At 35.2% G+C, this 16,911-nt stretch overlaps 3 protein-coding genes across 5 annotated transcripts in view; 1 reads left to right on the forward strand and 2 right to left on the reverse strand.

The window, feature by feature from the left end:
• The window catches only part of LOC108968537 (mitogen-activated protein kinase kinase kinase 13-B), a 29,650-nt gene extending 24,848 nt beyond the window's left edge, over positions 1–4,802 (forward strand). For all 3 annotated transcript variants that reach the window (XM_018932629.1, XM_018932631.1, XM_018932630.1), the window contains 2 exons: positions 54–1,033; positions 2,024–4,802. In XM_018932629.1, coding sequence (XP_018788174.1) covers positions 54–1,033; positions 2,024–2,552 — 1,509 coding nt within the window. In that variant the 3' untranslated portion in view covers positions 2,553–4,802. The remainder of the gene's footprint in view (positions 1–53; positions 1,034–2,023) is intronic.
• Positions 4,803–11,287: 6,485 nt separating this feature from the next.
• Positions 11,288–14,633, reverse strand: LOC108968539. Its single transcript, XM_018932632.1, has 3 exons — positions 14,481–14,633; positions 14,298–14,416; positions 11,288–14,236 (listed from the first exon to the last, which is right to left on the reverse strand). Exons 1-3 carry the CDS (start codon positions 14,570–14,572, stop codon positions 11,448–11,450), a joined length of 3,000 nt encoding a protein of 999 aa, XP_018788177.1. The 5' UTR covers positions 14,573–14,633; the 3' UTR covers positions 11,288–11,447.
• A 655-nt stretch (positions 14,634–15,288) lies between these two features.
• LOC108968540 (histone chaperone asf1) lies at positions 15,289–16,497 on the reverse strand. Its single transcript, XM_018932633.1, has one exon. It carries the CDS (start codon positions 16,297–16,299, stop codon positions 15,577–15,579), a length of 723 nt encoding a protein of 240 aa, XP_018788178.1. The 5' UTR covers positions 16,300–16,497; the 3' UTR covers positions 15,289–15,576.
• Between the last annotated feature and the right edge of the window lie 414 nt (positions 16,498–16,911).

Here is a 16,911-nt window from a genome sequence, read left to right on the forward strand (position 1 = left end):
TCGTATTTTCTAAATTCTATTCTTCACTCACTTTCGTGTACTCTCTTTGACAGAGTCCACTGAAGGCAACACTCTACGCACAGGTTATAAATTTGAATAAGACGAAATCATATTGTGTGGCCACGCAGAAGCCAAAGAAAAGCAGACATCGGCGGGTTGGTTCCGGTGGTTTGGCCGCTGTACCCAAATATAGTCCAAGTCGAGACCGGCGATATCAAAGCGAACCAGAAAATCGTAAGAATGTTAAGTTGGTCGACACTGAAACTCAAACCGATGTCATGGATATTAGTGAAATGGATATTAGTCCAAATGCCTCGTGTGCAATGCGTGATATCTCTGTGACACTTGCTATGGAGTCTGGTTTGCCATCCTATGAAGTTTTATATCTAACAGATCGCATAAAGCAGCGCCAGTCGGCTCAACCACAAACCGCTATGCAATGTAGCCAACAGCCGATATATCATCGAAATGACCAACCACAACAGACAGATGCAACGGCAGCGGCGCTTACACCAACCAGTCTGAATGGTAATTCCATGACACCCTTGGATGTGACATTCCAAGATGCATGCTCTAGTCCCGACCAATTGCTCGACGATGTTATCAATAGCAACGAAAGACTTGACTTACCCGATTATTGTAGTTCCAATGAACATCTCGATCGTCTTGGCGAAAAGGTGATCAAGTTTATCAATGAAAATCGACTGAGCATACAGACTACAACCTCAATCAGTAATCAAGGTGAGCTGCCGACAACTCGTCTGCAACCGTCTGACAATGGCAATGAGAACACAAGCGATGGAAATGGCACAAGCAGACATGATTTAAGTCGCGATGCCGCATTGGAAAGAATGACGCCAAGAACGAGTAGTGTGCGACGAAAACACCAGCACACATTGGACAAGCCCTTGGCAGTGGAGGAACAAGCGTGCAACAATGCGAATGGTGAATCCAACGAAGATATATTCGATGACAGTTGGTCGGATGAGGAGGGTGAGGATACCGACTACCATTATGGACTTAGACGCCGAAGGTAAGCGCAGTAGAAAGTAAAATCCTTTCAAAACACTGTTTTTTATCTCGCACCATAAAAAGAGCGTGAAGCTAAAACTTCCGGCCAGTATACAACTGAGATGTCTGTTCGATAGATTTCAGTTAATAGTGGACAGAGGATTAGGACGTCAATGAGTTCTACCTGATAATTGACCACAAGTTTAAGGTTTTTATTAAGGAAAGTTGATCTGTTTCTTTTCTAGAGCAAGTCTATGTGAAAAAGATTAAAACAATTTCGACTATATTCGAAAATAAACTCTGCGAGGTTCGTTAAATCATACATTTAATATTGCTTTCAAAAAACCCTTCACAGAAATCAGTTCCCCGTTGGTTACAAACTAATCAATATCTTCGACAATTTGACAGAAAGTATGGAAAAGGTTCTGAACCGCCGTTAATGCGTAAAGACTTACACATTGTCATTAATTCCGTCCCAATCTATGGAAGGTTTACAATCGTCGTATTCTGCACGATTTTTCACAGCTCACTTTCATTCTTCAGATTGAGTATGTTCCATGTAGATCTCTTCTTTTCTAACATGCATTTGTGTTTCGGCCACTTTTTTATTGACTGCTTTTGGCCCTATCGAAGATTTTCTAGTTGTTGTTGAAATTCTTTAACAGATTCATACGGAGACAGGAAATACTTCTCTCATTAGTTGATTTGAGTCGGTTTCGTCTTCAATAGAAAAATGATCGATCTGGTTTAAAGCTTTTCGATCCGAAAACAATCAAAAGATAGGAAACGTGAGAACAATTGCGGGAACCGATTTGCTTTGCGACGTCTACTCTAGTATAGGATTCGGGGTGTCGTTTCATATACGCGAAATATCTTCCACAATGTTGCTTACTTCACCCACCCAGAAAGACTCTGCCATAAAAATTGAAACTACTGTTATTCTTCTCTGATATTATTTGCGATAAACTAAGCAACGACTTTACTTAAATCAACTGCCTTTCTTCCCCTCCAGCATTGGACGCTTACCGATTGGACGCGGCATGCGTGCGCGTCGCGGGTACAAAATACCAATCATACCGAAAATTCCATTACACAAACGCAATGTAACCGTCGTATCGGATGAAGAGAACACCTCCGAGTATAGTCACTCACCGTCCAGCCAACATTCTACGCTCGAAAGTAATCCTGATGAAGTACTCAAACAAATGAAGGCAAACAAGAAGGTGATCAACGCTGCGACCGCCACAACAGACAGCGAAGAGGATGTCTCGTCGAGTAGCAGCAGCGATGATGCTGACGATCTCGAAACGCAGCATGAGCGTAGACCAACTACAACAACAGCAACGGCTGCCACAGCAACACAACGACAAAGGCGCGAACAACGACAACAGCAAGCACAACAAAAATATGCAACAACAACCAGAGCAATAAACATACCCGTTGCCGAGTCATGTAATGTCGGCCTGTCCAACATACCCAAACGCAGCGATGTCATCTCCATACCGACATACGAAGCGGACGGCGCAGTGGACATGGTCTAAGCTTGTGAACGCCCATCAACAAGTACTAAACAGGCTCATGAACTATACCTATTCCACGCATAGCTAAAAATGTATATTTACTTATACTATGTTGTATGAGGCTATAGTTCCATTAAACACATCAAAAGTAGCATGCAAAAACAAAAACAAAAAAAATTATAGGAAAACGAAAAAGAAATTATAAACGCAGAACAATTTCGCTTTAGTTCAAGTACATACATATGTATCTCAGAAAAAAACTTTAATGTCCTGTATTTAATATTACAAACTACCAGTTTATTAAGTAACCGTTACGATAAGTGTACAACAAACAAGTCAGACATCTTGTCATTAGTAATTAGTCATAATATGTATAATTACTTACATAATTACATACATTTACAAAGGATTGCATTAAATTAAGTACCCATTACATTGTAATTAAGTGCTTATTATATAATATTTAGTTTGAACAATAAGCAAGTAAATTGTTGTATGTGCACATTATTTAAAAACATAAATACTTATATACTACACACATGTACATACATATGTATGTATTTTCAAATACCGACTGTTACTTCATTAAGATTTCAAAGTAATCGCATGCTCCATTTGCCGGAAAAGAAGCATTTGATCGACTGTTGAAGTCTTGTATCGCTAGCTTTATTATTCGTAATCAATCGTGTTATGATAAAGGACTTTGAGAGCTCATACAAATACTCACTTCACTAAGGCAAAAGTATTTATTATATTACCGCAGTGTTCATAGTAACCGTTAGTTACGAGATTTGTATTAAATTGTCTCATTTGTATCAAAATCTTGAAAACCGAACTTTAGATAACAGGAAATTCCAAATGTACAATGACAGATGAGTAAAAAATTAAAAGGTTAACTGATGAGCATTTGTTTTATTATAAGAAAAAGCAGTTTTAGTTATGAAAAAAATGATCATCCGCTGGACGTATAGCATTGAACCCGTTCGATAGTTCGCAAAGGATCGAAATCAACAATGCTAAATCAGGACAATACATATTTCGATCTTTCTTTGATGAATATAATGAATAAATAAAAATAGCAATACTTCCAAGTTTTTTAAGGTAGCTTACTTGGAATAGGAGATATTCGGCGTAAATCGAAAGAGAAGAACACTAAAAATATATATTTCAAAATACTCTGCTATTTGGAATTATAATATATTTTTAATTGAATTTATTGAAGGTAGATAGTTTCATACATTTCTACCAAATTTAGTAGGATCGCCGGTAACTAATGACGATCATTGTTCAAAACGATTTAATATATATTTTTTTCTTGCACATGAGTTTTCTCTTCTTTACTTTTAAGTAAACAAATAAATAACGCAATTTTTGCGTAAAATACTGTTACATAAGAGGAAAAAACCTTAAAGCTAAATTTGATGTAAAGTTCAACCTTCAAGCTACAGTATTTTTGCAATTTACGTGCGGTACTACGAAGCCAAATAAGAAATAACGCCTCTCAAAGTATACATAGTAGGCCCACATTGAAACTCATTATATAATAATGACGTTATATCTTTCATAATCCACTAATGTTCATCACAATCCACGGTACTGTGACGGAGTAAATAATTTAATGTTTTGCCTATACTTATTTGTGAGTATCATGTCATATATACAAAACCATTATAATTAAAATTTAAAAATTTCTCTGTCTTGTGGAAACTTTAAATATTTATTAGATGTATGTAACCATTTCCGCAACAACTGTTCCATATAAACACACATACATATATATGTAAATAAGTATATTTGTTTTTAAATTGTGATGCACTTATCTCGAGTCTCGCCATTTATAAAGAGTTCAAGTTACTTGTTGAGCGTTTGATATTCAATTACTTTTAAAATAAATACTATTTAAATTACAATAACGCAAAATTACAAAAAGAAAATAATATTAAAACAAGAACATCATTATATATTTATGTAAACTGTCCATATATAATTACCTTAAGCTATTTGTGTATAAAGTCCAGTTATTAAATTGTACTTGATTGCAAATGTACTTAGTTTCGTAATGGAAGCGACGAGATTGCTTGCCTGTGCCTGCTATTCCACGAATACATCCTTATAGTTGCATATACGTTTATATTATGTACTTATATGTTTTAATAGAAATACATACATCTATTTTTAAGTATGTGTGTAGCTCATATCTTTATTTAAGTTAAGTTGTCTTATGTGTTCACGTAATTTAAATACTTAAATACATACATACATACACACACATTTCATAGATTTATTGTTTTAAAACTTAAGTAAATACTTTTTGTTTGGCTATTATTTGTTGTAAGTAATACATTGTTTAATTTAATTCAGCAAACAATAAATATACATAAATATTTTAGTATATAATTGATTCATTATATATAGTACATATGTATATACTTTTCTATACATATGTACCATAAATATGACTCCTCTTTTCTGCGAGGTCAGTTTGTTAAGTTCATCAGGAGTCCGTCCGTACATAATTTCAATGTAGTTTTTTCGTACATATTCGATTTAGCTTAGCCCGAATTGCGAATTTTTAAAATCAATAATTTTTGTTTAAGAATTGGAAATTCAATTCAAATTAATTTAATATATTTTTAAAGTACATTTAATTTTTTAGTTTAATCAGAATTAAGAATAAAATAAAAGTAATTTTTGTTATATTTAATCCGGTTCTTGGTATTACAACTTTTTCCATTTTTTTTGGGATTAAGTCTATTTTTCCAGAGCGTATTTGGGTTTAAGTGTTATTTCTAATAATGATTTTCGAGATTACAAAATTAAAAAAACAAATGTTAATTCAATTATTTTATCAAGGTATTATTATTTGCAGCTCTAATCTGTGCTACCAGCAGAAAATTAATTTTATACTTCTTGCGCCTAAAAGCAGATGAGGTAGCTACTTTACCTACCTTATAACTAAAAAATATCTGTACTTTTTTTTAATTTATTCTGCGTCTATATCAGTAGAATATCGAAAATCCTTACACAATTCTCCAATTGTAATCACAATACATTGAATTGACCTTAAGCACATAATTTGGCTTCTTTTGAGAGCTTTATTTTATTGTTATTTTAATCTAAGTGGGTACCTCGATTACAACCCTAAATGTAGGCAACGCGTGTTAAGGACCAAGTTTACTTGTGAAAACTTTTTACTGCAAGTCAGTTGGTAAATTATATTATTACGAATATTGAGTATTATTTTAATGTCATTTAAAAAAATAGCAACACCCAATAATAAAATGAATTAAACTACTGTGGTTGTTAAGATATCCCTGGTCAGCTGACAATCGTTCATCAAATACAAATACCGACGACTTTGCGGTCGTCAGATTATCATCTTCGTACTTTTCCAAAAAAAAATTATTTTAACACCACATTCGAAGCTTTATGCGCAAGATAAGAAATATAGTCCACATTACTCCAAATAGTTTCTGCTCTTAGATGTTATAGCATACAGCTGTCATTCTGTTCTGGCCAGAAACTAACCAATTAACCATCTTTCGGTAAAGTTTACCAGAACTTACCAGTTATGTTAAATTGCTAACCAAATATGGAGGAAAGGGCCTTTATTGTTCGAATAGTTTTCCATTACTTTCTTCATTCTTTCTATTGTCGCAATATTTACTACTATATATATATTTGGAGTTTAAATTTGAGGAATTTTGTCTGTTGTAAAATTATTAATTATTTGTTATTATTGTTGCGAAACTATAAAATTTACTTATGATTTTAATGTGTTGGTGGCAAAATTGTGTGTAGCTTCAGATTCAGAAATTTCATTTCTTACTGTTGTCATTACTGAGTTTAAACCCCAAGTACCACTCTAGCAGAAATTGCTAATAAGACAAGACAATTGGAGCACTTTTAGAAAAACGCTAATTTAAAAGTAAAAATCTTGAAACATCTCTTCAGTAAATGTACTGTTGCTGCCTCGTTCTGGCTTTGGCTCACAATTAGCTCAAAAGCGAATTTATCTTCCAAGAGAACTCAATCTAAGCAGTTGCAGGGTTCATTGGATGTCTTACGATTACACAGGTTTTTGGGGATCACTGCATGATTTTGTTCAATAAATATGTACATATGTACGTATATATGTGTATAGGGATCTTCATAAAAATATATAATGTAAGACAAGCATTCATTTCTTAACTATTCTACAATATGGTATACATATGTATAATGAAGACACTTCAAAGTCAACATAAATATTGTACTTGGATTTGTATTGTTATAAGTATATGAGTGTAATTTTAGGTACACACTTAATTACTTAATATTTTAAGTAGAGCAATTATTGTTTTCACACACATTCGTCCTTATTTGACATCATCGTATTGTTTTCTAGAATTAGAACTGCAGCGCATTGTAATTTGTGCTGTGGCTTTAAAGTCAAGAGCAATTTCGTTAATTGCAAATTGTTTTCACTATTTTAGGGATATTTTAAGCGTATGTGCAATAGTTGTAAGCACTCAGGGTTTAGGAAGTGAATAGATACTCTTATGTAAATCACATAGTCTTAGCGTTTTAGAAGCAGAATAATTATTTCTTTAAAAAAACGAATTTTTTAAACAATGGATTGATTAATATCTTCAGACAAATGTATTGTTCCCAAAAGTAAAAAAGGGTAGTTTAAAAGGAAGAAACATTAGTTCAGGGTACTTCGATTGAGACTCTGACCTTTGTCGTTGGTCCTGTGTTTTTAAAACTAATCCAGCCAGCAGCGTAGTGAACTTCTTATAATTTGACAGCTCTCTATGGTTATGATTTAGATACAAAAATTCAAGAAAATAATTAATACAAGGATTATGTCGAGTATTCCTTAATTTTTTTGTAGTGCGTTGACAAAGATTATTCGAGGCCTCATGAAAGAAGGGGCGGTATACTTCGGGCACATTTAATGCGAATGTTTGATAGTTCGTTTCACTTAAATTGCGCTCCGCAGGTTTGTTCTTTTCTCAATTTAAACAAATTCTAGTTTTTTTTTTTGCATTAGTGTTAACTTAACAATTTATATAACTTAAATACTTGGTAATATTAATCGTATACAACCTTTTTCAGCAACCACGCACCAGTAGCTTTATTCTCTGATTTTCGAAAAAGTGTCTCTATTACGTCAACGATAAATTTTATAAGACAAACACATGAGTATTTTTCGATAACTGCCAAACTAAATCAGGCTCAGGTCCCGGAGCCTCAGTATGGGGACTGCATATCCACAACTTGCAAAGGAACGCTTTTTAATTGGAAAATTTTATTTCTGAAATCGTAACAGTATATCATTTAAACTTTTAACGGATTTAAGAGAGCTGGCCGCACAGTTTAGCTAGGTCCGATCTACATTGCAATAGCTTCTTCAAATAACGGTTGCCTCATGAGCAGAAGTCAAAAGTTTAGAGTGCAAGGAAGAATAGGAACGAACTAAAATCTTTGGAAAATGAATCGTCTCTATTAATTGAAATTATGGCTTAATAAGTACATATATTATATAAGATCTTTACATTCCATATTGTAGGACGTCAGGTTCCAACTCTAGCTTCAAGGTAACGAATAGGAGGACTATAACAAGGTCATTATTCATTAAAAAAGTTTTTTGAGAGCTTTAGTAAAGAAATCGTGTTTATTGAGTTATATATAGTATACCTATATGTATATCTGCATAGCTTTAGAACTAAACTTTTCCTATTTCCTAATAATTTATTGTCGATCATATTTCAAAGTTTTGCTGCAAATCTTGCTTTCATCCACATATATTTTGCGTTTGCCAAATACTAGTAACAGAAACACAACTGTGCAACTCAACGAAATTTGGGAGAAATCTAAAGCGTTGAAAAGCAACCAGAATTAGAGTTTAAATTAGTAGAGAATGAATCACGAAATTTATTGAAAATTTTTTTTTGAAAATGTCAAGGAGAAATTTATTTGCGAAAACTTATCTTTAGTGAAACAAAAAAGCGAGAAAAATTTTGCATACATAAAGAAATAAGTGTGTGTATATATTTTGAGTGAGTTGTACATCACTTTTGAAGTTGCAATGGTATTTTGCACGAATTTTTGCTTCAGTGCCTTAAACTCAAAAACATAAATTTATGTTGCAAAATCAGTACACAAGCGGAAAATGTAAAAGATCGGAACAAGATTAAACAAAAAAAAAAAAAAAAAAAAAAAAAAAAAAAAAAAAAACAAAAAAAAAAAAAAAAAAAAAAAAAAAAAAAAACAAAAACAAAACACACACAGAAAGTGCTATGAAATGTGTAATTTTCTATTGAATTTGTGCAAAAACTGATAAAAGCCTCTTTAGCTCTTTTTAAGGACATATTTTTTAGTAGTTTACAACGAGCATAAATTCGTACATACTAGATATATACATACAGTGAAAACTCATATACATATATAAATTCTTATTTGCAAATGTAAAGTAAATAAAAGCTTATTACACATACATATATCTGTCTCTTATACACATCTAGATGTGTATAAGAGACAGTACATATATAGCACTCACATACGGTATTTATGTATAGTACATGCATATACAAATACATATACATACACTCATAAATATATACAAAACTATACATATATTAAATATACATACATATATGTACGTGCATAAATACTTACTTGTATTTACAAAAATATTGTGAAATAAAAATTAAACTTATAAGAGTTCACCGAAAATATATATTTGCAGTGTTTTATTTCTTCTAAATGGTGGTCCATTTCGAGGCTGCCTATTTTTTTCAAGAAAAAACACCGAAACTTCCAATTTATTGGGGAATTTTTATTATCATTCTAAAGAACATTCTTTGGAATCTCTTTCAAATGTTGGAGAGCTACGTCTCACATAGTCCATCCGTTGAGTCCAATTTTCCATGCCTCGTTCTAGTATTTCGACCGATAATTGCCGAATGACGTACGCGATGTTTGCTCCAAGGCCTGAGTCGAAGCGGGATCGTAAGCATTGACTTTAGACTTTATATATCCCAGAGGAAAAAAACTAACGGCGGTGTGATATAACACGATCTTGGTGGCCAATCGGCCGGCCCAAAACGTGAAATTTTCTGCTCCCCGAAGTGTTCTCTCAATAAATTCATTGATTGTTGTGATGTACGGGAAGTGCCGTCGTCCTGATGAAGCCAAATGTCGCCGAGATCACGAGCTTCAATTTCAGACATCAAATAGTCGGTTATCATGGCGTTACAACGGTCGACATATCGTCCCATATGCGGCAATTTTGCTTGTTTACATATTCATTGAGCCAGAAATGGTCTTCCTCGCTGAACAAAATTTGGCTGAAAAACGTCGGATCTTCTTGGAACATTTTCAAGAGCGCATATAGTGAAGCGATGTCACTTGTGAAAGCTATTTACCGATCGCACGTGGTTTTATGCTTGCTCTACGGAAGTCCGAAAATTATAGTCAAAAAATCCAATTCTAATTATAATGCAGGCGGTGAACCGTACAGGTACTTTCACTTCAAACGTGTACTACGGAAATGATCCAGATGATCGCAAATTCACTAAGTGATCTCCCTTGGTCCGTAAATCAAATTATATGCTTCCAAAAAGCTTCCCATCGTTTCTTCTCGCATAAGAAAGCACTGGGAGTGAGGATAGCACAGTCTGAAAGTATATCGACGGCAGTAGAAGTTATAGACATAAAAGCCGATTACTAACAAATAACAATGGATACCGAAATTGTCCATTTACTCGAACTGTGAGGTAGTGTAATTTAGCCTTTCAAGACGCGTTGATGTCGAGTTCTTCAAAAGACGGAAATATCTTTTAATGATTAGGACAAATAATCTCTTGCAATTCTATAAAGTACGTTTTAGCCCTTATTTTGGATAGGTATGTATCGCCTGACAATTCTGTTGCTATTGACTTTTTTTCGAATTTCCATTGAAGGAACTAAATTCATTTCGGCAAATGCCTCAAATGAGTGTGATAAATTGAAATAATCGTTTGTGGGCATATATGATCCTAAAGACATATGATTTACTATTTATTCGTATTTGAACAATCGCAAATATAAAAATACAACCGAAAAGAAAGTGTGGAATATGATAAATCTGTTCATCGCTATCATAAAGACCGTCATTATGAAAAAAAATAGGGATTGGGAAAGTGCAAACTTAAAAACTCTTCTTGGCATATTTCTCTTATAGAACCAGTCAAGATCGTGTCTTCGCGCTTGGCGAACTATGATAAACCAAAGAACTGGCCTTCAATATGAGAAATGTAGAACGTTTTTTTTTTTTTTTGTAGTTTTCCTATTTTGCAGTTGGATAATCTCCATTTTCTTTTAGTGGGTTGTTTCGAACTCATTTAGGGTACGAAGCTCTACGAGTAAAACAAAAAAAAACACCTTAAAAGAATAATGGCAAGAATATCGTACATCGTATCTTTAGCATCATCTCTCGACGGCTATATGATTTATCGGTTGCCCTTAGTATAAAATACAATACAATGAAGCGAACAGGAGCCGAAATAATTCATGGAAAGCTTGATCTTTTTCAACCAGCTGATTAAACTTCAAACCATCAGAGGTCCCTAACTGCGCATACTTCTAGATTATCTTCAATAAAATTTATTGTAAAAGAATATACCTAGAACTCTTTAGTACCTGTCTATATCTGCGATCTAAGTCTTAAGTTAAGGATCTTAAAACAAATTTCTCAGGGCATTATTGTTACCGATTTTCGGTCAGAGATTTTTTATTTTTCCTTTAATACAAAACATTTCATTGATAGAAAAGTAAACAAATATACACATATTTTATCGAAAACCTTGTGGAGATCATAGCTTCTTATTTTTATTTTTTTTTTTTTTTTTGTTCAAATTCTCGTAAATCCTGTGTTTTAGAATTTTTAAATCAGCAATACTGCCGGCAAATTTCATCAACCAATTTCTTTCGACTCTTCTTCAGATTACTGCGTATTTTCTGAGAGTCGAGTATGTAACAAATAATATCATGCATATTCTCAAAGCATATCAAACCAGCTGTGCCACAGTTCAGATCCAAATGGCGGAAACGATTCACATTACATGTACAACCATCGAATAGGAAATATATTTTGTCATAACAAGCGCGTCCACGAAATACCACATAGTTACCCCACGGTGTCATTGTGAGTATGCGGTCGGCGCATTTAAAACCGGCGCGCAAAAGTTTGCAGATACTCTCATAAGTGCCGCTCTCAGAGCCGACAACAGCCATATCGTAAGCCACGCAAGAATAGCCTGGGTAGCTGTTGGGTTTGCACGTGAGCGGCGGATAATCATCTCCATATCTGCCATCGTCCCCACAACTTGAATCGGTACGACCATAAGTTGAACGATCATCTTCGCCATGTTTCTTACGAGTATCACGAGCCTCGCGACTACTACGGTCATCTTGCCCATCTCGACCATAACGACCATCGTGGTCTCCACCGATACGACTGCCATCACCTGGCTTACGCCCATCATCATCACCCTTTTTTGTAGAGTCAGTGCGCTTAACCTCACTCTCAGTGCGTTTGTCTTTGTCCTTATCCTTGTCTTTGTCCTTAGCTTTGTCTTTGTCCTTGTCTTTATCTTTGTCCTTATCCTTGTCCTTATCTTTATCCTTATCGGTTTTGTCTTTATCCTTATCTTTTCGGTCCTTTTCAGCCTTTTCCTTATCCGGCTTTTCTTTTTCTGATTTACGTTTTTCTCTGTCTTTATCCTTTTCGGACTTCCTCTTATCTGAAGCATCTTTTTCTTTCTTATCCTTTTTCTTCTTGTCTTTATTTTCTTTATCTTTGTCCTTCTTTCCTTTCTTACCTTTTTCTGATTTATCACCCTTCTCTTTTCGCTTATTTTTCTCTTTCTTTATTTTGTCTTTTTTTTCTCCTTTTGCTTTGCCTTTCTTCCCTTTGCCTTTTCCGTCTTTCTTTTTCCCCTTCCCGCCGCCGTCACCAGCTTTATGCTTACGACCTTTGCTTTTCTTTCTTCTACCCTTGCCATGTCGATGACCATCACCGCTCGAAGAAGATTCGTATTCACCCAGATCTTCTATTCCACCTTCTTCCTCTTCCAATTCTTCTTCTGACTCCTCAGTTTCACTCCTCTCCGGCATTTCCATTTGCACAATTCCAGATGTGATGTCCTCTTCATCCTCATCGTCACCACCCAAATCAAGTTTACACTTCGTTTCGTCTTCCTCGAAGCAAAGCGTCTCATTCAGTGACTTTACGTCGATGTCTTCATTCAATATTGGTTCATCGGGCGCTCCAATTGTTTCATTCGCAGCAAATTCTATATTATTAATTTTGAGTGTGTGCACTGCGAACTGTGTGGTGCGATTGGTCTCCAAAAGCATCTGGGTAAACACCTTCAACAGCATCTCTAATGAGCGAAACATTCTTAAAGTTGCATTTCTTTTCACTTCGACTTCCTTTTTATCTTCCTCCACGGGCATGCCTTCAATGCGATGGCGGTAAGGATCGAACAAGTAAAAGAAGTTATTCTTTTTGAATATAGCATAAATATTTTGATCGATTTGCACTAGCAAATTATTGTCTCCAGCGTCGAAACTACTAATCAGAGCAGCTTCCAGTTCGGTTTGCTTAAAGTTCGGCACACATTTCCAGGTGCCAGTGAACTTACGCGGCGTGAGCGTGTATCTAGCTTTGAACTGTGCAATCTTAAGGCGATTTGGAAATCGTTCGATATCGATCGGTTCTTTTGCTTTCACACATTGCTCCCAACAGCAGACACACACGTTTACACCATAGCAAATGATCTTTTCGACCATTCTCTCGTTCCATGTAGCTGGATGATCAATCTTGGCCGCCAACAAGGCTGCGACGCCTACCGGTAGTGCACTACGCGTGCGTATCGGATCGGGGCTGTTGCGTAATAGATGTGTTTCCCCCTTCAACACGGCATAGTCGTCACTAATGACCTGATATTGATGTTCACGCTTTCCGAAATCACGGCTCATAGTCTTACCGTCGGTACCGGTCATCTTCACCACCTTCATTTCGCGCAAATTGAAAGGATCCGTAGGTTGTATGCCGGACAAATTATTTATCAAATGTATCACATTATCCAGCGCTTTAAGACAGATCAACATTGCTCTGCCATTTTCTTTGTCCGTTTCTAAATCTTCTGGCTTACGACCATACAAATCCAGCACGAAATAAACACCCCGGGAGCGCCATACCATTTTATAAGTGCCAGCAACCTTGATGAGACAAAATCGATGCTTCGAAAAGAATTTTTTCATAGCGACTCTAAATTTATCCATGGTCATATCGGGTGGGGGACCCTCTTCTGGGCCGACCGGTGGGCTAAAATAATACTTCTCACCCAACTCTACTTGAAAGGCGATGTCATCCACCTTATGCCAACGCTTTACTTTGGCCTCCAATGGTGAATAGATATGCAATGGAGAGTCAACATTATACTCGGGATCAGCTGGTTTAACCAACAAAGCTTGACCTTCTTTTAGAAGACCATCCATAGTCTCCTCAGTCCATTGGCTTTCCGGTGTTGTATATACTTTCATAAATGCCACTAATGTCGTGGCAAAACGATGAGGATGCACATCGGGAGTGCTGGATTTCGTTGTAATTGTAGCTTGCAAGACGCCGATCGGTGCACCCAAGGTATTCAAATTGGTATTTTTTGACTTGCCTGGTATGACAGCGGAATGTATTTTAATTAAAATAGAATAATGGCCGTAGCAGGGACTTACGTGGACTGCAAGCTTTGGGGTCAGGTCCGGGCGCATTATAGTCGTGTCCACCAAAAATACTACACATTTTAGGCACGCAAAGACAGGTCGAAGTACAAGGGGCTTCAAATGGTTTAGCACTAAGGACATTTACAAAATATTCAAATATCGGGATTCAAGAGACGAATACAACATTTGGCTTACATTGATGGAATCGGTTGGCGTTCGCGGGGGGGACACGCCGGTGTACAGCAAATACCACCCTCATTTCCTCCAAGTTTGTTATCCTGATTCATTTCATTTACAAGAATTTTAGAATTTTGTGCTTTTAATATTTTGCGATTTTTTTTATTATAATTTATTTATAATAATATGAAAATATATAGAATTTTTATTTTTCGTCTAAGTGATTGACAGCTTAGAAGTGGGTTATTAAAATTGAAATATTTAATGCGTTTTTTTTTTTGTTTTTTAAAAACTTATAAACAAACATACATATATACATATGCATGTATGAACGCCAGGTTCGTTATTTAGATAGAGTTGTTTTGTTATCGGTCTCACATGAGTATCAACAGGGACAACCTAAAATAAAATTAAATTATTAGATAGTTGCATTTTTACCATAAAAATCTGATATAGGTAGTCAAAAGGAAACGAGAGTTACAACATCATTTCCCAAAGCTGTAATTGCCAATATCTTGTTTATGCTGCTACATTGTGTAATTCACACCTATAAAAGGATAAATCGGTAGACCATACCTAAAATCATTCAAAATAATAATTTCTCCACTAATGTTTAAAAATAGAGAGGAAAAGCCTTAATTTTGATCTTCTATAGTCAAACTCTCGGTTAAAATATTGTATCATATTTACATTCGAGAGAAGTGCAGATATAGAAACTAATACGGCACAACCGGCACATAACGGTTAACATTTTTTAAAAAAGCTCATTGATTTTTCTCGCTAGCACAATAATTTCATTATATTAATGGGAATCATACAAACACTCTTATATATAATTTGTTTTCTATATTTATAAATTATTTTCATTAAAGTAGCTTATTAGATTACTAAACATCTTCAATAAAATATTAATGTATTAGAAAAATAAACGAAATGATAAACATATCTTATAAACTGAAGAAAGCTGAAATAAAGACGAACAATGAGATATTTTCAGACCGATGCATAAGCACTGATTGTAGAATGCACGGTTTTAGATGGTAGGTACAAAAATACTTGTATACAGAGGGCGATAAACAGGCGCTGGTGTAGGTTAACTAAAGGAAACAATACCCTAGCACTCCATGGCAAGCGAATTAGAGTTTTCATTCAGCGCATTAACACCATTTTCAATAGGCATATTCAGACTGTTATCATCGCATGCCGCTTCTGGTGTATCCATTGACTCGCACCCCGTACCATTGAAGCTATTACCATTTGAACCAGCTGACAACACTCCTGCTGATGTCGAAGTTGAAGCTCCCTCATCCGTATTGCCCATAGCATGCGCATGTAACTGACCATTGCCGTTTAACAAACCATTAGACGGTGTGTCGTCCCAATTTATTTTAAAGCGGGTAATGCGCGGTTTGGTAGCCAATATATTTCGCGTTAATTTGTCGAACAAAGGCTTTGGTGGCGGGTTTTCACGCATTTCTGGATCGGCGTAATCATTATTAATGAAATAACCAACACGTACAAATTCCTGTCCACGATATGAGCACGTAAGTAGTACTATTGTCACGCCCACAGCATCTTGTTCTGGAATTTTCGTCACATCGGGTGGATCTGCTTGAAAGACAAATATGTGACGTCCTTCTGGTACGGGTCCAACATATATCGTGTCCAGCACTTGATCATATTCCTCCGACTCGGCTGATCCAACATAAATCATCTTCCATTCCAGATCTTCTTTTAACTCTTCAATACACTCGAAAGTAAGCTCAAATTGAAAAGGATTGAAGAAGCTGCTTGGATTGTCTAATACGACCACGTTTGTGATATGCACTTTTGCCATGATGTCGTAGGCGATGCAAAGACAACCAACTCGTCGAAAAGTCACTTATTTCAGATGTTTTTGATCGTCTTTTAATTAAATACAATTAAATAATATTTTTATGCTTATTTTAGATTTATACGTTCTTTTTCTTGACTACAATTTGCAATTGTCTCTGGCGAAATTTTTCAACAAGCACAATAACCGATGACAATTCCAATTACCTCTGACTTTCCCGCCAAACAAATTCCAGTGGAATGTTTTGGCATCTCATGTGCTGCCATCATTTTGTTTTTCTTTGAAATTTTAAATTCCTTATCAGCTGATAAGTTTGTATGGGAAACTGAAATCAAAATGTTTTCAACAGAGTGAAATAAGTATTTTACTAAGCTTATTTGAGGACAAAATGGTAAACAATTCATGTATTTTTTTTCCATATATAAAATAAATAGAAACGTAATAGAAATAGCATACAGCAGAGAATGCTATATTTTTTCACAAATAAGTTTGTGTTGAGGTTTGGTCAACGCCAAAAACTTAAAGTTTTTGTCAAAGGATGAAGGTTTCTCCCCTGTTTCCTTCAAGATAATACGTTTCTTTCGTTGCTAAATGTCATTTGGAGCACAAGATATT

The sequence above is a fragment of the Bactrocera latifrons genome, unplaced genomic scaffold (genome assembly GCF_001853355.1).
Source record: "Bactrocera latifrons isolate USDA-ARS-PBARC rearing strain unplaced genomic scaffold, ASM185335v1 scaffold_22, whole genome shotgun sequence".
Lineage (NCBI taxonomy): Eukaryota > Metazoa > Arthropoda > Insecta > Diptera > Tephritidae > Bactrocera > Bactrocera latifrons.

Coding starts and splice junctions, on each gene's coding strand:
- LOC108968539 (XM_018932632.1), bottom strand. CDS start 14,572: ATGAATCAGGATAACAAACTTGGAGGAAATGAGGGTGGTATTTGCTGT. Junction 14,417..14,480: donor CGCCAACCGATTCCATCAAT/GTAAGCCAAATG, acceptor AAATGTCCTTAG/TGCTAAACCATTTGAAGCCC. Junction 14,237..14,297: donor CCCCAAAGCTTGCAGTCCAC/GTAAGTCCCTGC, acceptor CTGTCATACCAG/GCAAGTCAAAAAATACCAAT.
- LOC108968540 (XM_018932633.1), bottom strand. CDS start 16,299: ATGGCAAAAGTGCATATCACAAACGTGGTCGTATTAGACAATCCAAGC.